Consider the following 22,358-nt stretch of genomic DNA (forward strand, 5'->3'; position numbering starts at 1 on the left):
CTAAAGAAAATGGGTCTAATGTGGGTCTATGGATATTAGAATAGTACGTCATCTGAACAATATACATGGATATGTATGGTTACTAGTGAAAAATTGTCAAAAATTGCTTTCCTTCGAAAAGTATGTACGGGCTCACTATTAGGAACACTTAAGCCAAGATTGGGGACATCATCTCTATATAGGAATTGCAGATGATCTAGCCTACGGCTTAAAATCTCATAAAGAATTAAAAAAAAAAAAACGATACGAGGTTACTATCGAGGTAGAGTCTAAAATTGGCCAAACATTTGTTCAGCGATGCAAGTATGTTATTCCTTTTCAGAACGGGAATCAAACCAGCATCCACTGATTTACAAGCGCTGATCATTCTTGAATTATGTTTAACTTAAGGGCTGAACAGAGATTTTTAGAGAGTGTTATAACCATATAAAACTAGCCTATTCCTTTAAGATACGACATGCCGGTACAGGTATACTTCGATGTAACGTAATGGTCACTTGTGGGCTCCATTGCTGATTTCTTGCTAATAATCATTAATAATCATCAAGCAAATTAAGGGGAAGCTCACCGCTCCGAAAAAAATAATTACGTGTTGATTTTTCTAAAAATATTGGAAAAAGATATCAAAATTCTAAGAAAATCACATATTTTTTAATTTTTCAAAGAAAATTCACGTGCAAAAACATTTTTTATAAGTCATTATGGCATAAAGTTGGACTCAAAAAACCACAAAACATCAACTTTTCGGTTTTTCTGAGAGTCCAATTTTTTTTCATGATGGGATAGAAAATAAATTTTTGTATGTAATTTTTGACAAAAATCTAAGGAAGAAACTGATTTTCTTGGATTTTTGATAATTTTTCCCAATATTTTTAGAAAAATAAAAACGTACCGAAAATATTTTTTTATTTTTGGGCCGGTGAGCTTCCTCTTAATAACACCATCGGTGATATAAGCAAATCCTCCATCTATTGGTCATGCCGATTTGTATGATAGAATTTTTGTGAGACATCAACGATGGAATTAAAAAGTGACAGTTACGTTATATCGAGATATACCTGTATTACCAGGTTCAGGGAAACTTTCGGGTTGGAAATTTTCTCGAATTATTGCTTGCCACACAACATAGCATAGCTGTGGCAGTGCTTCTAGAACACTAAGTTGAGCGTAGAAAAAAGCTCGCGTAAAGAGTGTCAAATGCCAGGTAGAAGATGAACTCAATTTAACCTGAATTCAAAGTCACATAAAAGTTAAAGTTTAACACTCCACTAAGACGTAGTCCTACGTCAAAAATCACTCCTTTCAAAACTTTTGCGAAATTCCACATCATCTACTGTAACGGACCATTGATGTTTCCGATACGTCAGCCATCTCCTGTCAATAAAGTTATCAACATCGACCAACACACCTCCAAAGCAAAGCAAGACATCTACCAACCCATGGAAGCAACGTGCGTGAAATGATCATTCATTGAGCAAACGCATTGTAAGAGATCTGCTACATTGCATTTTAATAGCTATATCCCGACATGAAAACCAGTCGGTGGCTGACGCATCCACCTCCCAAGGCATTGTATAACAAGTGCGAAGAACAGGTTAGGAAAACGAACGGGACTCCCAAGCACTGACTGGCAGCCTGCACTGCGAATAATGCCAATTTGTGCGATTAACATTTCAATAACAGCACGTTTGCATCACAGCCGGTTGTCGATTTGCCGAGTGATGCACATTTTTAATGCAATGTACTGCAACGCCGTACCTACTACATGCAGCCTGGTGCCGTATGATGATGATTGATCGTATCGGATTGTAGGTAGTAGGTACCCACGAGAATGGTTGTTGTAGGAAGTGATGCGGCTTTCACTTTCGTATGGTAGGTACCTGTTTGGCAAATTAGCATTCCGGGTGAGGTAGGTCTTCCGAGATTGCGTGATTATTGATGAAATTTAAATGCAGCAGATGTTGGTAAACTGATGCTCATTCTTGGGATGGTAATGAATTTCATCACGTTTATTTTTTTACGAAGCAAAATAAAAATATAACCAGAGACAACATTTATGACAGCTATAAATATATGTTGTTATTCGTTTTGCATCCGGTATGTAATAAATGTGCGACGTAATTCAGCTCACCGGGACGGGATCGTTTAAATAGCCTACAGCCAAGCACTGTAAACTACTTGTATTTACTGGTTAAGTGGGAGTGCAGATTAAAGATTATTGGTCTAAAAATCTTATCACTTCCAAACAAGGAAAGGTGCACCGATGATAACACTGCTTAAGTTATTCACCAAGGATTTAAATGACAAAGTGGTACCATTAAGTTAATGGAAATCCGTGCACTAACCACAGCTACTCTAAGTAGTCATATTGCCGAGCATAGTTGAAGTTTAGTTTTTGAAAGGCTGTGGTTGAAATGTCATAATCAGGGTTCCCACAACTTGAGTTATTTAGGGAAAGTGATTATTTAAAAATTTTTCCATTTCAATTTCTCAGATATTCAAAGCGTGGCGTGCCGTTGGACATAGTTTGATCCACACAACTTCATAACTTAGATGTTATTTGTTTCAGATCAGATTGATCGGTTTTCTTAAAAATTGTATCACTGCACGCACAATGGTCCAGAATGCAGATTTAGGTGGAATGATATGTTTTGAGCCTGAAATTGAAACTTTAGATTAAAAGTCTCTTCTACAAAATTGTTCCTTATAGTTAGGCCCTCATTTTTATGACAATGAATTCTAGGTTGGTTCCTATTATCATTAAAATCAAAAATCTAACTTTTTTGTTTGAATAAATTAAGGTATTCATTCTTCAGCAAAGTTATAGCTGAGCTAATATCAAGCAACTTTGTGGATAATTTTTTTTAAATCTCTTAAATTGGCCGATTTAGAGCTATTTTCTTGAATTGAGTTAGGGTGGCTCTTAAAAAAACATTTGTTTTGCTCTAGTTTTCTTATTTCGAATTTCTCAGCAAAGGTGTCTTCAAATAACTTTTAGATCTTAAAAAGGCACAAATTTTTGCTGCACAAAGCTTGTCAATATCTTTCGCCGATCAAGAGTTATTGACGTTTTTATACTGAGTTGGTTGGAAATACTAACATGAAGCTTTAGTGTGATAATTTATTAGCTAGAGAATGATCTTTTATAAGAGAGTAGGTGGATATTTCCGTTAGAGTACGGCAGTATGAAAATTGAATAGAAGTTGAAAATGAGCAAAGGGCCATTAATGCGACAGTTTTTAAAGATAGACGCACATCTTTTGCCTAACCCGTACGATGTACTCGGAGACTTGAAGACTTGGAGACATACTTTAAGTCTCCGCGTACATCGTACGGGTTAGGCAAAATTTAATTTTTTTCCAGGAACACCCTAAATTACTCTAAAATGAGAACGTTAAGAGATAGAAAAAAAATTTCTTTGACAAAGTTGCTTGCAATTAACTTAGCTACAACTTTTTCAAACAACACATGTTTTTATTTTGTAAAACAAAAAAGTTAGTTTTCAAAATTCCCTAATTTGAGGACCACCCTGATGTTTGCAAACACCAAAAGAAGGGAATTTTTAAGAACAAAAACTTCTTTGAAGACACTAGATGTACAAATATTGAAACAAATGTACTAGCACATTTTATTTAAATTTGTCATTCAGTGGTCCTACGAAATCAATATTTTGCAATAACTTTTTTAGTTTAAACTTATAATGAAAGTCATCTTCTAAAGACTTTTAAAACTCTTTAAGACAAATGTTTTATGGCTGCATTTGTTGCCTGTATCTCTTTTAATAAAAAAGATATACCCAAATATAGCAAAAAATATGATTATTTTCAAATTGATTTTATACGAGTTTAAAAAATAACGTGTCTTCATTTTTTATATTATTGAGAATAACATGCGCCGTTTCAAATGCCGTAAAAAAACTTTTTTTTGTTTGCCCCAACCAGAGATATTAACATTTGAACAGTGCATATTTTTAGTATAAAAACGTCAACAAGTCTTGATCGGCGAAAGATATTGACAAGCTTTGTGCAGCAAAAATTTGCGTCTTTTTAAGATCTAAAAGTTATTTCAAGACACCTTTGCTGACAAATTCGAAATAAGAAAACTAGAGCATAACAACTGTTTTTTTTTAAGAGCCACCCTAACTCAATTCAAGAAAATAGCTCTAAATCGACCAATTTAAGAGATACAATAAAAAATATCTGCAACAAAGATGCTTGAAATTAGCTCAGCTATAACTTTGCTGAAGGATGTATACCTTAATTTATACAAACAAAAAAGTTAGATTTTTTATTTTAATGATAATAGGAACCACCCTAGAATTCATTGTCATAAAAATGAGAGCCAAACTATAAAGAACAACTTTGTAGAAGAGACATTTAGTCTAAAGTTTCAATTTCAGGCTCAAAACATATCATTCCACCTAAATCTGCATTCTGGACCACTGTGCACTGAAGATGCAAGAAATAATAATCATTAGAACAGAGCTTCTACCGAGGAACTCAGTATTTACGAGAAGTAAACAAAATACGTGAACATACATACGGACAAGCAATAATTTTTGAATTATCAAACGATTTATTTAATGTACTCTTAAAGCTTGCTTAAAGAGAATTGATATAGTACACGGCCGTTCAATCTCATTCAGAGTGTATGAGTGTATGTGTCGAAGTGTAAGCAGCCGAATGAAGCTCACGTGCCAATGAATGGTCAGTAGGGTGTTTCATTTTGAAAAAAGTGATGAATTTTTGATAGGCCACCCTCCAGTTCGATTCATAGCCCCAAAATATGAACCTGTGCAAAAAATGGTAAAGATTGATGAAGGTTTAGAGGTCGCGCCAATGATTTGGATTTTGTATGGAGATTTTGGTGAATTAGTATGGGAAATTATTGATTTTCGTTTACATTTCTCTAACTTTGGTTGTAGTTGTCCAAACGTTGAAAAAAAAAATATGTGGTTGTCATGACAATGATCAACAAGCCTGTTGTTGTTGCGATGAAATTGGCGTTGTTGCCTTGTACATATTCATCTGTCAATTTACCCTATTTTGCCATTTTTTCACATTTTTATAATTCTTGATACGCTGCAAAACTGAGCGTAGCAACTGTAGGCTTTTTGTTTATTGCCATAGCAATAACATACTAAATTTTTTCGACATTTGGACAAGTAGAAGCAAAGTTATAGCGATATAAGCGATTTTTTAAATTCTTCCATAGTAATTCCCATACAAATTTCAAATCATTGGCGCGACCTCTAAACCTTCATCAATCTTTACCAATTTTTGCACAGGTTCATATTTTGGGGCTATGAATCGAACTGGAGGGTGGCCCATCAGAAATTCATCACTTTTTTCAGAATGAAGCACCCTAATGGTCAGTTTCCCGCGAGATGAAAGAACGTTGATCATGTACCGCATAGTTACAAGATGGACAGTGATCGTTTGGTGCTTGGCTGTCACTCTCATGGACTATTTATGGTTCGATGAGTCTGTTGGCTTTCAATGGCTCACGAACGTAATTGTTTGTTGTTCAGTTATTTCGAAGGTGCAATCATTTTCGGCACCCCTAATAATCGGTCTAATGACGATAATTGATGGTTTCTTATAACAGTTCATTTCAGGCGCTCAGCAAAGAGGCATTCTTGTTCTCGCCTTCAAATTTGCGAGGACTCGTTCAAATGACATATGTTCAATAATTACATGTTTATTAAAAACGCATGATGTTTTCAATTGCCTCCATCACAGAGTCAAACTTGCGGCTTGCATAAGGAATCGGTAGGTAACTGCAAATTTTTCATACGTGACTGAAACACCTAATCAGTTGCTGAGAAACCTAAACGGCAGCCCAACCGATGGAAAAGAGGAAAAACAGTTGGAAAATATTAGATAATCGATTGCATTTGCATGAAATTATAGACTTACACCGGGGCGATGGAATGCAAAAGTAAGTGTGCGTGGAATGATTTTTTTTTCTGGGAATTTTTTAATCGCTCAGCATGCAGATTTTTTTTATCTTTTGAACCCAAGCAGACTAAGAGGTGGACTATGTGTGGATCGGTTTCTAAGCGCTGATAATTACTATGATTGAAAGTGTTACTGCTTGAGGGATAAGTGAATAATTTTTATGACTTGACGAATTGCTGCCTGGTGCGCGACTGGTTTGAAAATATCGCACATACATGCCAAATCGTTTGAGAGGATGCCTTCGGGGGTGTTTTTAAATTGAGAAATATTATCTGAAATGGTTACCGAATTGGTATTGCTGGATAATTAATTTATCGTTAGTTTTTAGTATCTTTCAATTTTTTATGCTTCAGGATGTTTTCGTCACCAAAATATACGTAAGCATGACATTGTAATTTTTTTTGTTTATCTTCAAAGTTTAAACGGTACCGGTAATCATATGTATGCTATTTTTCTGCATTTGGCTTCGCATCACTCCAGGACAACATTTGAATAGTGGCACGAAGCTAGATCCAGCCAGAAGATCGTAGGGCTCTCGTGTTGCTTCAACAGAGGAAGCAGACACTTCTGTAGACACTCCTTGAAGTAGATCTCCCCGTTTACAGTCCCGGTAGTCACGAACAGCGCATTCCGTTTTTCACATGAGCAGATCGCTTGCCAAATCCCGGGACGGGACTTGACAATCCAGCTTCTGACTCTTCTTAATATTTTTGCTGAATGCCCATCGAAAATTAGTGCATGGTGTTTGACAGGGTTGACCAATGATGCCAGCATTGTTGAATGATTTTTCTATTTTAATTTTAATTTGGTTCAGAGTTTCTACCGCAGTTTAGCACCTTGCTTAACATAACACAATAAAAACAACAATAAACAAACAAGAATATCTATCGCTTAAACCACGCCGTGGACCTTATTTTCCAACTTCCTCTCGCAAATATAAACAATTAACAACGCCATTGACGTCACCATTGATTCCGGAATCACTGCCAGTCAGATTGATGTGATCCCTCTGTCCTTTTTATTCTACGATTGCTACTTTCAAATCGACCAATCAGCAACTGGCTCAGATTTGACAGCAAATTGGCTCGAAATCGCTACCCGTTTGTCAAGTCCCGTCCCAGGGCAAATCATGTATTTTTTGGCAAACTTTGAATGTTCCTCCGGAACATCAAACTTGTGCTGGGCGGTGAAGAACAGTAGCCCCGGAAGCTGCCGGAAGTCCGCCTTGATGTAAGTCTCATCATGCATGATGAGACAATGAGGTTTCGTCAGCATCTGGGTGTACAGTTTCTGGGCCCGTGACTTTCCCACCGTATTTTGCCGTTCGTCACGATTTGAAGCCGTCTGCACTTTGTACGTATGCAGTCCCTCCCGGTCCTTGGCTCTCTGAACGAAAGACTTGGACAGATACAACTTTTTGGCCACATCCCTGACCGAAGCATTGGGATTCCGCTTAAACGCTTTCACGACACGCTTGTGATCCTGATCACTAATAGAACATCCATTCTGACCGCATTTCTCCTTCCGTTTGATGCTCAGAGTTCTGTAGTAACGTTTAATTACACGTTGACTGCAGATTCCGAGTTGTTTTCCGATGTTCCGATGAGAGAGTTGAGGATTTTTTGGTGGTTGCGCAAAATCAATTCGCGACGTTGCTTATCGGGAGTCGCCATTTTTTTTTCAAATTTCGAAAAACTGACAGTTATAAAAATTCAGTGTAAACAATACACTCTAAACTACTTCTACTAAAATTTTCAAGAGAAAATACCCAATGGGTAATTTTCTACAGGGTTTTTTCCGTGATGCAATTTGATGTGGGGCACCCTTTAATTAAATTTTAGCTGCAAGCTTGGGTGTAACAGTTAATTATCAACTTCCTGATCAAATCATAATTGTAATATCTTTGCTTATGAGTGGTAATTATATCATTTCTTATAACTCAATGCAATAAACATCAAATAAATGCAGTTATTAGCCAGTAAGAGGTACAAAGGGACCATGCTTGGAAAATCCGTTAAATATTAGGACTCAAAAAGTGCTGGAACTGAAGCCGGGTCAGCTATGGTTAATTTTGTTAATTTTGTTAAGGTAAAGAGAAAGAGAAATTTAAATGAAAGTATGCTAGGTTAAAAATATATATATGTAGTATGTTTGGAATATACTGATATCAAAAATTCATGCAATCGTTATGACCATTTTTAAAAGTGAATAACTATTCCGAAAAACCCTGTATGTGTTTGACATATGAAGCCTGTCAATTTTACAAGTAAAAAAATGTTTTTAGTAATTTCAAGTAAAGATTCCAAAATATTTTAAGAAACCTAAATATCTCAAAATGTTCATGTCCGATTTTGGAAAATAGCTCACAAAATATTTGAACATTTTGTTCAGTCCTTTTTTATTGTACTACAAAAAGATTTGTTATTTGATTTTGTAAGTTTTCAAGTGTTCATGGTTTGAAACATTCCAAAATTTTTCTTTCTTCATAAGATTTTTTGTTGTTTAATAATCGGGTAAGAACATTTTGAATATTTGGGACTTCAACATGTTTTATAATTTTGACTGAAAACGACTACAAACAGATTTTTATTTATTTTTACCAGAATGACACAATTTTTTCTCAACAATGCAGTCTCAGACGTCTTTTTGTTCTGAAATGCCGTTTTCGTGATACATTTTTTTGCAAAAAATCACAGACATCATTTTGAATTGTTTGCCCATAACAAACAACTACAAAAAGTTGGAAGAAGAAGAAGGAAAAACACTATGGAGATACCATTGTCAATAATTTTAGTACTAGCGGATCACATCGCTACCATCGCTCGGAGGGCATTGAACATAAGTGTATAGGTTTATACTTTTTTATTTTTATTTTTTCGTCAATCAATCAAATCGTAGACTACATATTAACATTAGGACTTATATTTATATTTATATTTTAAATTTTGTTGAGGGCATATTTAGGTCAATCATTTCACGATGATGATTATAAACAATCATCATCTGATTAACCGGCCCAAATTTAGCGTAATTGGTCCGATGGAGATCTACTGCGAACAAGTGTCAATATCGTAATTGTCAGGAAGGTGCATACAAATTTAATCTTGATAATAGATCAGCTGAGTCAATGCGTTGCGAAATGATATTGTTTGAATGCTGACCAACAAGCAACGTGCTTCATTCGGCGGGAGAGGAAAAGCCGTCCAACCTAACTTACGTAGGGCATATAATAAAAACTACTTTTGGATTGACTCTATTCGTTCTTCATGATTTTTCATATAAGGTGACCAAATAACGCTAAAATATTCTAAAATTGACCTCATATAAGCAACGTAAGGTGATTTGATTGTATAAGGATCTTTGAAGTGGAGAGCGAAGCGTTTTATGAAATTAAATAATATTGCAATACAATTATACATAGAGTAGGCAATATATTATATTGCCTACTCTATGTATAATTGTGTTGCAATGGTTCACAAATGTCAATTTGTTACACCTAAATCTCATATATTTTCACATTTTTAACATTTTCATTTCCTAATGTAACACGAAGATTTTGTTTGTTCAATTTTCTACTGTACGATATAAGATTAAATTTTTTAATATTAAGTTTCAATGAACTTTTACTACAACATCTGTAAAAAACATGTATTTAATTCTGAAACACATTCATATCGTTATCGCTTCCAATTTCTAAAAATAGCTTGACGTCATCAACGTATATAAGTACTCTGATATTTTTTAAAATAAAGGAGACGTCCTTAATGTACAAAATATAAAGAAGGGGACCTAGGTGCGAGCCCTGGGGAACCCCTGACGTGGCATGAATTGGCTTAGATGTTTTCTCGTTGAATCTTACTATTTGTTGGCTTAATCCAGGTGAGGAGCTTGATTTCAATCCCCATTTTTTCTTATTTAAAAATCAGCATTGGGATAGAAATTCTGTCGAACGCTTTGCCGAAGTCCGTATAAAGAGCTTCTACTTGGTTACCTCTGTCCATTGCATTTAATACGAAGTCCACAAATTCCAAAATGCTTGTGGTGGTTAAACGGCCTTTAAAAAAGCCGTGTTGTGCACTAGTTATTATTTTTTTTTTATTTGGCCAAAACGTTTTTATTTATAATTGATTCGAAGAGTTTTGAGATGCACGAAATGATAGCAATCCCACGATAATTTTGAATACAGTTTTCCCCCGAAGAACGCGTTAACCACTGAGTTCTACCCACCGCATTGTCTAGGTGGATTTTCAACCAAGCGCTCTGATTTTCTACGAGTGACTAGTTCTCCATTGGCACTACTCACATGCAAAAAATCCCGCCGAGAAAAAGCGGTGGGTAACGCGTTCTTTGGGGGATAGCTGTATTAGATTTTTTACCAGAATTATATATGGGTATTAAATAGGATTTTTTTTCCAATCCTTCGGGAATACACCGAATTCAAGTGACATAAACAGCCAGAATAAAGGGGTTGTGAGTTCAGTTGCTTCTTCTTCTTCGCATTTCAAGCTTATGGCATATCGCATATTAGCTTATTGCGTGCTCTCAACTTATTGTTCTAGATGCACTTCCACAGTTATTAATTGAGAGCTTTCGATACCTGTACCATTTTTGCATTGGTATAATTGTGTGGCAAGTCCAATCATACTTCTATGCCCAGGGAAGTCGAGAAATTTTCCAACCCGAAAAATTCCTAGACCGCACCGGGAATTGAACCCAGCCACCTCCAGCATGGTCTTGCTTTGTAGCTGCGCCTTTACCGACTGAGCTAAGGGAGGCCCCGAGTTCAGTTGCTAAGTTTTTCATAAAAATAGGTGGGATTTCATCTGGTCCTGAACCTTTAGTGGCGTCCAAATCTCTTAGGCCATTCCAAATATATATGGTATGGTATCAGAGGGATTGCCTACAACATAATTGAAAGTTATCTTAAAAATCGAAAACAGTTTGTGTGCATAAATGGTGTCAGAAGCGCCTTTAAACCTGTTTCAACAGGGGTTCCACAGGGAAGTAATATTGGTCCTTTGTTATTTCTAGTTTACATAAATGATCTGGGCAATTTGACATTAAACGGTACTCCTAGATTATTTGCAGATAACACTGCAATATTTTACCCGAGTATTAATCCTCACTTAATCATTGATAGTATTAATCATGATTTGCACCAGTCGAAGATTTATTTTTCTAGTAATCTCTTGTCCCTCAATCTCCAAAAAACAAAATACATGATTTTTAGATCTTCAAGAAAAATATTGCCTAATCATTTGGAACCTAAACTTGATCAAACTGCTATTGAAAAAGTGAATTCTTTCAAATATCTGGGTGTTTGCCTGGATTCTACGTTTTCATGGGAAATACATGTAAAACAAATAGAGAAAAAAGTAGCGGCTTTATGTGGTGTTTTGAGAAAGGTTTCTAGCTTTGTTCCGCAACATGTCTTACTTAAGTTTTACTATGCTCACATACATTCTCAATTACAATATATTATCATAGCTTGGGGCCTTGCATGTAAATCAAAATTAGTTAAACTACAATTTTTGCAAAATAGGTGCTTAAAAATGATTTTCAACCTACCTCCGTTATATTCAACTTTTGAACTCTATGCAAGCAGAAATCATAATGTCCTTCCAATTTTAGGTTTATGTGAACTACAGACACTCTTATTGGCACACGATATTATTCATAATGATAGAACACATTCTAATCTTGTAATCAATATTGGCAACCGTTCTCACAGTACCAGGCAAGCCGGAAACTTAACAGTCATTAGAGCTTCCACAAGTCAAGGTCAAAAACGAATATCTTATATAGGTCCATTTAAATATAATGCTTTACCTAGTGAACTAAAACAAATCGTAAATCGAAATCAATTTAAACTCACAGTTAAACACTACCTCAAAGGAAAAATCAATGAATTTCTTATGTAAACTGTATGAACCATTATAAACAGTAGTAGTAGTAAATTAGTTTATTTAACTTGGTGTTTTTAAGGATCCCTTAAAAGGAGAATAACTCCACTGGAAATCCATAGAAATAATTATTTCATATTATTCACTATCTTTTTCTTAGATTTATTTTATTTAATTTGTAGTATATTCAAATTTCTCAGCTCGTTCTATAAAGTTCTTGTTTATTTTGTGTTGCCAATAGAGCTGAGAAAAGTTGCGTCCACTACCAGGGAGCTCACATCGAAAAATTCAAAGTTGAGAAAATGTGCTACGAAAATTTACAGACTTACTTCTGTTAACCCCTTGTAATGATGAAAAATAAAATTGGTCGATTTTATCCAATATTGGACGCATTTCGTGCCAAATCGTATTCGGGATGTGTGGACTTTAACTAAATAAGCCATTTTGCATATACTTAGTTTTTCCAAAATTTATCTAGACGAACCTTTGAAAAGGGTCAAATTTTTTTTGCGGAGTTTTTTCAACAAAAATGTGTTTTGTGGATGACTTTTAGGAAATTGTCCAATTTATCGAAAAAAAAATTCCATTAGAGACCTACAATGAAAAAAATCCATGGTTTTTGATTTGGCGAGAAATCCATGCCCTTTTCATATATGAGCCTTTTCATATGAAATTCTCGATTAATCAAAGTGAACTTAAGTGCTGATTATACAAAATTGAATCACAAATTGAGCTTCATTGGGTTCTGCGATGATTTTGAGCTTCACTGGTTTAGTTTTGTGGGAAAATGGTACGTTAAAAAAATCAGTTCAGACATAAAAAAGTTTTTGTGAGAAAATTTTTTTTCCTTATGTGCCCATCTCGCGATGTATTAACGTATGGTAGTAAACATAATTACCTATCTTGAGGCGAAGTTTCATCCAAATCAAACATAAACATTTTTTAGTCGACTTTAAATTTTAAAAATCGATTTTTTTTCAGTGAAGGTCTCTAATGGAATTTTTTCAGTATTTTTTTCCGAAAATTTGGAAAATTTCCTAAAAGTCAACCATATAACACATTTTTGAAGGAGTTGTCATTTTTCCATTATACTTTTTTGAAAAAAACCGGCAAAAAAGTTTGGCCCTTCTCTAATGTTAGTCAAGATACATTTTGGGAAAACTGAGTATGCAAAAGTGCTTATTTAGTCAAAGTTTACACATCCAGAAAATTTCGTTGAAATCTGAGAGGGTGTTGCCAGCTTCGATTCGATTTGGCGCGAAAGGCGTCATTTACGAATAACAGTTATACGAATTTTAACCGAGTTTTTCAGTAATCAAAAAATCCAGTAAAAAAATACTGACTCCTCTTTAAAAAAAATCTAAGCGTGTACATATTTCATCAGAATTATTACCTTCCTTTTCATCCAATGTTATATTTTATGGAAAGCTGCACGATTTCATTTTAGTTTTGACGTAATTGAAGAAGATTCTTGGACATGATTTATTTTAATTCTCAATTTTTATATTATACTCAGACAAGGCCAAAGAAATCAAAATACCTTAAATTCTCTTCGAGATTATCACGATTTCTATGTTTTCTGTATATTTTGTGAGCTTTTTGTTTACGATTTTTCAAGTTAATGATATGATAATTGAACCAAACTGGAATTTTGCGTCGTTTCCTTTTTAATGGAATTTTCTCGTGAATTACGCCAAACAAAATTTCATAAAAAATACATCCACTGCACATTAAACATTTACCTGATCCTTCAAAATAGTTTTCCAATTTACTAAATTGAATTTATTTCTAATATTATCATAATTAGCATTCTTGTAGTCGAACACATTTTCATACTCACAGTCGTAGGGGTGTTGACTGTCATGAACAAATAAAATGCTTCATTCTTCCATAACGGAGAAATAGATTTACTTACACAGAAATCTTCATGTTTATTCGTTAACAAGAAATCTTGGAAACAATTCTGTTGGTTTTTTTTTTCATGGTTTATTTAATCCTTAAAATGCCATTTTTCAAAAATAAATTGTAATGTTTCGTTTTCACCAATGACTGGGAGAAGAAAGCTCTCGTTATCTGAATCAGGAATAAAATCAGCATTGCGTTGATTGAAATCACCATTAACATGAATTTTGAATTCAGGGGGAGTTTGACATACGATTTCTTCAGCAATTTGAAAGAAGTTTTCATATGAGGACTTTTTTTTCCTCTGTTCGGGACATAACACCACTGCAACCAGTAATTTGATCTATTTTAGTACACCCAGTGTCCTTAGTTTGGTGCATGTCGTATTATTCCAACACTATTGAGAAATGATGAAGTATCCGGTTTTGATACAGTTGTCATTCTTGCCTTCATCGCAAGGAATCGATTCTAATTGAAAGGTCCCGCTATTTATACCCTTCAGAGTGGCGCGCCCCTTTGTCAGTCAAAATTGGATTCCTTAGCAACAAAATTAAACAATGATACCGATAATGACCAATGCATCAGGACCCTACTCTTAACCACTTCAAAGTATGGAACACCGAATAGAAGATTAGGAATCACATAGATGAAGACTAACTAACTATTTTTTATCATTTCCAAAAGCCATGAAACTATAAATCTCCACTAATCTCGAGACGACCGCGAGTACTCGGTTCAAATCCTTTAACTGTAGATTTTAACTTTTGATTTAAGATATTAATAATATATTACACAAATGATAATTTGGCTATGTTAAGTTTATTCGATTGAGCCTGTACAAATTAATTAATTTACAAAAAAAAAAATCCATATGTTTCCTCACTTTTAATGTTCTCAGTGCTCAAAATAACTGAAAATGAGGAGCTTTGTATATTTTTATAAATTTCACTAATTTTTGTAGCGATTAAAATTCTGACGATATAGTGGAAATGGCTCTAATGTTGGCCTATGGTTCTAAGATTGGGCCCATCGCTAAAAATCTGCCATTTCCGGAGTGATTTGAGATTTGGGCGTAATTGCATTTGTAAACAAACACGTCAATCACCGATTTCTCGCGAATAAAAGCTCAATCTCGAAAAGTAATAACACTATGTTTATTAATTTATTTGATAAGGCTCAACCGAATTAACTTTACAGAGCCGAGGATTCTTGGTCACTATACAATACATCTTAAAACTATAGTCAAAAAGTACAACACAAAAAACACTTTATCTTCCGCTATCCAAAAAGTCTCCTCCATCAGAACTGGAGCCGCTTCCAGTGGTTTCATTGTACGGCAGTTACGCCAACGGGGGTCAGAGTGCTTCCATTGCAGCAATGGACGCAAAACGTGGTCAGCACTCACACACTCATCACGAAACGGTTGATTTCCAAAGTCGACGACGCATCGACCGAAAGAACTGCTGATGAAGAACAATGAGGAGGACCACACAATGGTTGCTGCCGAGAAAACAGACGATCGCGTAGCACACATCGAGAGTGGCCTGCTTTTGTCGACAGCCGAGTGAACACTCAAGTAATAACACTATGAGGTAGAGAAATGATTCCTCTATCATTTGGTATAGTTTGTTTGTGAGCTTGAGCTTTTATTCAAGAGAAATCAGTAATTGACGTGTTTGTTCTCAAAAGCAATTACGCCCAAATCTCAAATCACTCCAGATTTATCAATTTTATCTAGATGAACGCGTCATTGGGACGGTACTAATGGATATTTTTGGTCGCTATTGAAAATTTAGTCGACTACTAAATTTCTGTATGGGCCCAAATTAGGGGCATTTAGGCCGACATTACATCCATTTCCCCTACCACAATTTCCGTAGAATGTGCTTCAGATGTAATTTTTGTTTGTTCGTCAGTGCTTAGAATATTTTTAAAAATATCGGATTCATTACCAGTCACATCCGGTTCGTCACAGTCTGGCTCAGGATGACGCACCATCTCCTGCGAAACGTCGTGATCCTCGTCAATTTAATTCTCAGCCGCATCCGGTACGTCACAGCCTACCTCTGAAGAGAGCATCAGGTTAAGCAGAAACACATTTTCTTCCTCTAAAGGGTGCGTCAATTCCGTTGAAAACACGAGTGCCTGTATGAACACGCCTCATACGATGAAGCTGAAGTTGACCGGTTGGTTGGATGTGCTGTTATAGAAGGTGGAAATTCAGCACTCGCCGGGTCCGGGTTCAACATCTCTCCCCTTCGAAACTGAATTGTAGGTCGATAGTTAACCGGCGGTCACGAAAACAGATCTTTCGCTGCCGCAAGAAGTTCTCTGTCAGGCGGAAGCAAGTGATTGTCATTTTTTCTGCTTACTATGTAATTGTAGTTATTGTTGTAGTTGTTATAGTTAAATACAACAAGTTATTAGGCAATGCAATTACAATACTATTAATTGAACTTTTCATGGACCCCCGTTCACATTACAGCCTATATCACGTAATACGGCTGTCTTGCAATGAGCACTCTTACATCTATTTTTCACTGGAAATCCTATGTATGAGTGCTCATTGCAAGACAGCGTGATATAGGCTACACAAGGGTGTATTCGATGAAAATGGAACACCGAAAATCTTCTGTAAATTTTGAACCGTATGAGCAAACAACCTGAAAATTTTAGTAAATAGTTTTCAAAGTGTATTGCTTACATCTGTCATGTTTCATAGTTATTCATACAGTAGTTCCAGTCATGTCGACGAAACAAGAAATTGCCCGTGAAAACATGTTGTGCACTTAAAATCAAAATCTATAGGCGTCCCACCGATGGATCGTTAAAAAGCTTGGAATTGCAAATACAATTGTGTCTGTGTGATAAGAACCGTCAAGGAGCGCCTGAGTGCCCGAAGGAATGAAGGGATTGATTGTTAAAGTGGTCCAATGGACAGGTAAATGGTCAGGAAAGTGGTTTATTTTATTTATTTTATTTTATTTGTTTTTCTTCATCGGACTTAACGTGTCTAAATGAAGCCTGATGGGGAAAAGCCTAGAAAAGCCGTAAAACCCCATATCTTTTCAAAATACAAGAATCACAATAATACAATACATTTACAACGAACATTAATCAAGTCTATAGCATAAAAAAAGTTATCCTCCTATGGCATAGAGTTGTCCGTGAATCAGGTAGAAGTCCTCGTCATGCAGTTGAACCGGAAACAGGTAGCACAATCCTTCACGTGTACATTAAATGGACATCTACTCACCTTCCCAGGAGTCTGCGTTGAATACGGTGACGAAAAGTTTCCGCTGCACAGTTAAAATCGAAGAATTCGTAAAACTCGTTGAAACGCCCAGACATGAACCGTATTGGGTCATGCAAGCTGTAGTTCGCAGCACGAGGTCCAAGATGCAGGAAACTCCTCGACCGAAGAACTCGTTCGGGTGCGTAGAATTCGGATTCAGCCAAGATTCCTGGAGAGTCGATATCACCAATAAGTACTTTCGCTGCGAACACGGCCTGACTAATCGTCCGCCTATGTTCTAGTGTTTCAAGACCCAGGAGTTGACAACGATCTTCGTACGGCGGAAGGTTCACAGGGTCATTCCAAGGAAGGTGACGAAAGGCATACCGAACAATTTTCCTTTGAACAGATTCAATCCTCGCTATCCAAACTGCTTGATACGGGCACCACACTACCGAGCTGATTTCCAAGATCGATCGCACTAGAGAAAAGTATAGAGCTTTTAGACAGGCAGGATCGCGAAACTCGTCAGCGATCTTGAAAATGAACCCGAGTTGCCTCTTAGCTTTCGCAACGATGCCCGAGTAATGAAGCTTGAATGTTAAGGCGCACTCCAGCATGATTCCTAGGTCACGAACATTGTCCACACGTTGCAGAAGTTGGTGATTTATCATATAGTTGAATGCCACTGGTTTCAGCTTGCGATGAAATGAGATAATATTACATTTTTGTACATTCAACGTGAGATAGTTTCTTGGGCATCACTCTTTGAAAGTATTGATTAGGTGCTGGATCTTCACATCATCCGCGTAGAACGATCGGCAACCAGTTGGGAGGATCAGTCCGGCCTCATTCACCGAGTTTTTCAAGTTTTGCTAGCAGTATGGAGTGGTCAACCCGGTCGAATGCAGCCTTAAGATCTGTATATACAACGTCCACCTGCACTCCAGCTTCCATACTCCGAAGACATAAAGAAATGAACGGAGCTAGATTTGTTGAAACTGATCTCTTGGGATAAAAACCGTGTTGGTCAGGAGAAATGTAATTTCTGCAGCTAGAGAATAATGCGTCGTTGATGATGATTCGAAAACTTTAGAGCAGGCACTGAGTGATGTGATCCCTCGGTAATTTTCGACGTTTCTCTTGTCTCCTTTCTTGTAGATCGGGAACATGAATGACGAATTCCAACGCGTAGGGAACTCCCCCTGCTGTAATGAAATATCGAACAGCTTCGAAAGCGGTGTTGTAAGCTCTGAACAGCATCGCTTCAGGATGCTCGAGGGGATCCCGTCAGGGCCAGCAGCATTAGAAAATTTCAGCTTCTTGATGGCGGATTCGACGAGGTCTACTGTAATCGAGGTAATCGAAAAATTGAAAGCATCACTGGGAGTGTCCCTCACCGCTTCAGCAACTTGGGACAACGAAGCCGTAGTGTCATTGAAAATGCTTTTGAAACGTTCTGCCAGAAGATTACATTTCTCAAGGGAAATGCTGGCGATTCTATCACCAGGTGAATTTCGACTGGTAGCCCCTCCTCGTTTCGCTTGGTATTCACGAATGACCAGAACTGCTTTGGGTTAAGCCGTAAATTAGCCTGCACACGCCTTGTGTAGCTCTTGTAAAGAATGCGATATTCGTTGCTCGCTGTTGAAAATAATCGTTTGGTGAATGGGTTACGAGTACGACAGTCTTTACGGAGGGCCTTCGATCTCAGACGCTTCAAATTCCGTAGTTGAGCATTGGACCATGTGGGTTTGGGAGAGGGTCTCCTCAGTGGGACAGAATCAGTTATTGCCCGGCCAACGACCTCAGCGAAGTAGTTGACGGCTTCATCAATAGATGAACACGTGTCGAGGAACTGCCAATCTTCCTGGGCAAGCGAGTGACTCAGCGCGACGAAATCTGCTCTACGAAAGTCGAGCTCATGTAAATCAACAGGGGGGTTATCGTAGCGAACAGGAACAGATAGGTTGATGGAAACTTCCAACGCAGGATGATTGGTGTCCATGCCAATCAAAGGCTCTTAGGCTTCTAGGATAGAACATTACAGTCCTGCAGCTTCGTTCGTCAGAACGAGATCAAGCAGCCGAGAGTTGCTATTCAGTATCGAGTTGATTTGCGTTAAGCCATGCACGTTGAAACCATCAAGGAGAGCACAGCAGGATGCGGGCATGTTCGAGCGAAGAACATCAATGCTAGGAAGATCGTTTGCAGGAACGTTCCATCCCAAGTAACATTACAGGTTTTATCAAGGTTTTATAGCATTCTACAAGTCTAAATCATGGTCTACAGAACCCTCAAAAAACCAAAATTGTTACTTGGGATGAGAGCCCAGACTGATTGTAGTCACCAAATACCAGAGCTAGGTCGTTTTGTTCTAGTCGAGAGAACACGGTACCAATCGAACTGATGTAGTTTGCAATGCTGCTCGAATCAGATTTCCGGTCATAGCGCCAATACTTATTGATCTACGAGGCGTCGTTATTTTGACCCACAGCTGCTTTAGAGAAGTGCAAACTGGACGTTTGGATACCGCAATCAGGTGAAACAGTTCAAGAACCGTCCAAACATGTCAATTTGAGATGTCGCTAAAAAGTTCAAGGTGTCAGTCGGTTTTGTGCAGAAAACCATGAAGCGTGTTGAGTTACATATTTACAAAAAAGCCACAAGCCGGAACGAAAAGCAAAATATCACTGCGAAAACTCACGTCCGGAAACTTTACACAAAGTTGCTCACCAAATCATGTTGCATCGTGATGGATGACGACACTTACGTCAAGGCCGACTTCCGTCAACTTCCTGGGCAAGAATATTTCGTTGCCAAGTCTAAGTTTGATGTTCCGGAGGATGTTTCAAAGTTATTAAAATTCGCAAAGAAGTTCCTGATCTGGCAGGTGATTTGCGGATGTGGTGAAATAACAGCTCCCATCATCACTTCGGGAATAATGAACGGTGCGATTTACATGGAAGAGAGCCTTAAGAAGCGTCTCTTTCCATTCATAAGGAAGTACAAAGGATCAACTCTATTTTGGCCTGAACTAGGATCCTGCTACTATGCTCGAAACGTGTTGGAGTGGTACCGAGCCAACGCAGTAAATTTTGTGCCTAAAGATATGAACCCACCCAATTCACCGGAACTTAGTCCAATTGAAAAATTCTGGGCAATTATGAAGACCGAACTTCGCAAACATCCAAAAACTATTTAAACAGAGCTGGAGTTGAAGAAAATTTGGGTAAAAACAACAAAAACACTGGGAAAATTGGTTTTTACCAAATTTGATGGGTGGAATGAAAAGGAAGATGCGAGCATTCGGGATTGGAGACGAATAAAACAAATTTTGTAAATCATAACTCATTAGTAGTTTTTCATGCCCTGAAAATTTCAAGAAATCCGAAAATCGGTTTAATTTTGGTGAGTAAATATATGTGCCCCTTTTTATCGCATACACCCTTTAGCTAGGTGTGTCACCTAACTGGCTGTGCAGTTAGACAAATCCTCGATTTTTTAGAAATACCGTTAAAAATGGGATAGCGTAATTTTTCTTTGAAGAACGCTCTTTCTGAAGGCTGAGTTAATTTCAACCTTTAAAATAAACTGAATAAGAAGGTTCAGATCTTTCCAACTGAATTTAGGGTTTCTGTATCCAAAATTAATTTTTGGTCTACAAAGCTTGCATGACAAAGTCTACATGACGTTACAACCATTTTTGCCAGTATTTTGAGAGTTTTTGTACTTTAACCGAAAAAAATAAAAACCATTCCTTAATATTATTGCAGATTTCGAAAGTAAATTAAATTTACTTTAATGGTTGATCAAGAGTTTCTGATTTGAGTAGCTTAAAATGTTTTGGTGAGTATCTATTGAGTAGTGTATTTGAGAAGTGCAAAACGCTGCAACATAGTCGCTCACCAAATCATTTGGATTTACTCAAATCACAAGTTCTTGGTTAATTCTAAGAGGAAATTTGTCACAATTTCCAGGTCTGCAATCACACTTGAGGGTTACTCTTAATTTTACAGTTACAGTACAATCACTGCTAAAAATCAGGCGAAAAAGTGGATTCATCCTGGTCAAATGTGTCATTTGCTGTCTAATGTTGATGTTTTGTTAAAATCATCCAATAACTGATAAAAAATCACCTTCTGTATCCGCAAAACAGCAGAAATTGAGGAACACGTAGGTATAGAAAACCTATTTAAAATACTGAATTCATAAGGCAGAAACAATGTATATACACTCAGATAAATATCATAATAAATAAGGTTGGTAAATTACTATATAAGCTGAAGCACTAAGCTTAAAACATGAACGTAAAATTGATTTCAATTCGAAACAAATAACGACTTTAAAAAATCAAAAATTTTGAAATATAACGCTCTTTTACAATATATAAATTTTTAATAGGATTGCTGCTGATCGTTTTTCTCTGCGGTAATTAATATGTGAATGATCTGATTTTATTTCTGTCATTTTGCCGCCACTCATAAAAAGATATAAATTGCATTGTAGGTTAATCGGTTCACATCTAATCAGATTCCCATTAACTGTCCGTTGCCAGCGAGTGCAGTTTCAACTTTTCACCAGTGACTGCAACAATGTGTCAGTGTAACTAGTTCTCTAGGTTCGCCAGAACTTAGATTTTCGCCATCATTAAGTCATTTGATCTTGTCATGTAATTTTAATCCGCTTCGAGGCGTTTGCCTTTTCCTTTCTGCATCGTAGGTACTCAACTGACAAAAAAAAAACTACACTAACGAGTTAGAACAAGTGCTCACACGCTGTGCAGAGCAGGGTTGGTCTCAGATGCGTAGCAAGTCACCGCTCAGTACAAGCCAAATGGAATCGTACATTTAGACACAGACAACCAAGTGCTAAATTTATCACCATAACTGCACCACACCGTCGCGCAAGTTTCTTCATCTTGATTCAGCGTTGCAATAAAAAAAACTGCAGCTTAATCACACATTTTCACATCGGAAGGTGAAACTCATGACTATTTACTGGTACGCAGGTTCATTGAATCCTTTGATTTGAGTTTGATCTGTTTAATTGGACTCACCTTGAGCAACATTTTCTCACAGTTCGGTATGAATTCAAATTTTGCAACACGCTGCTTGAAGCTGATCACTTTCACCAGAGTTCTTCTCTCACAAGTACACACCAGGAGCTAACAGTCCAATGTCACTTTTGTTATCCGTATCGAAAAGGAAAGCACAAGACACTTTTCACCCAAACGGTCCTAAGTTCCACGCGATCCGAAGGTCTCAACACTATTCAAGCGGTGTTCATCTTCATTTCATGCTTATATAGCGAATCCACCCAAGAGCGCGCGCGCGCGCTCCAATCGCCTAAACATGC

At 36.9% G+C, this 22,358-nt stretch overlaps 1 protein-coding gene across 1 annotated transcript in view; it reads right to left on the bottom strand.

The window, feature by feature from the left end:
• Positions 1-22,116, bottom strand: part of Cpr76Bc (Cuticular protein 76Bc) — a 61,157-nt gene extending 39,041 nt beyond the window's left edge. Inside the window, exon 1 of the mRNA XM_065227141.1 lies at positions 22,060-22,116. Coding sequence (XP_065083213.1) covers positions 22,060-22,071 — 12 coding nt within the window. The 5' untranslated portion in view covers positions 22,072-22,116. The remainder of the gene's footprint in view (positions 1-22,059) is intronic.
• Positions 22,117-22,358: the final 242 nt, after the last annotated feature.

Source organism: Ochlerotatus camptorhynchus, unplaced genomic scaffold (assembly GCF_037179485.1).
Source record: "Ochlerotatus camptorhynchus isolate MF236.1 unplaced genomic scaffold, CSIRO-AGI_Acam_v1.1 ptg000002l, whole genome shotgun sequence".
NCBI lineage: Eukaryota > Metazoa > Arthropoda > Insecta > Diptera > Culicidae > Ochlerotatus > Ochlerotatus camptorhynchus.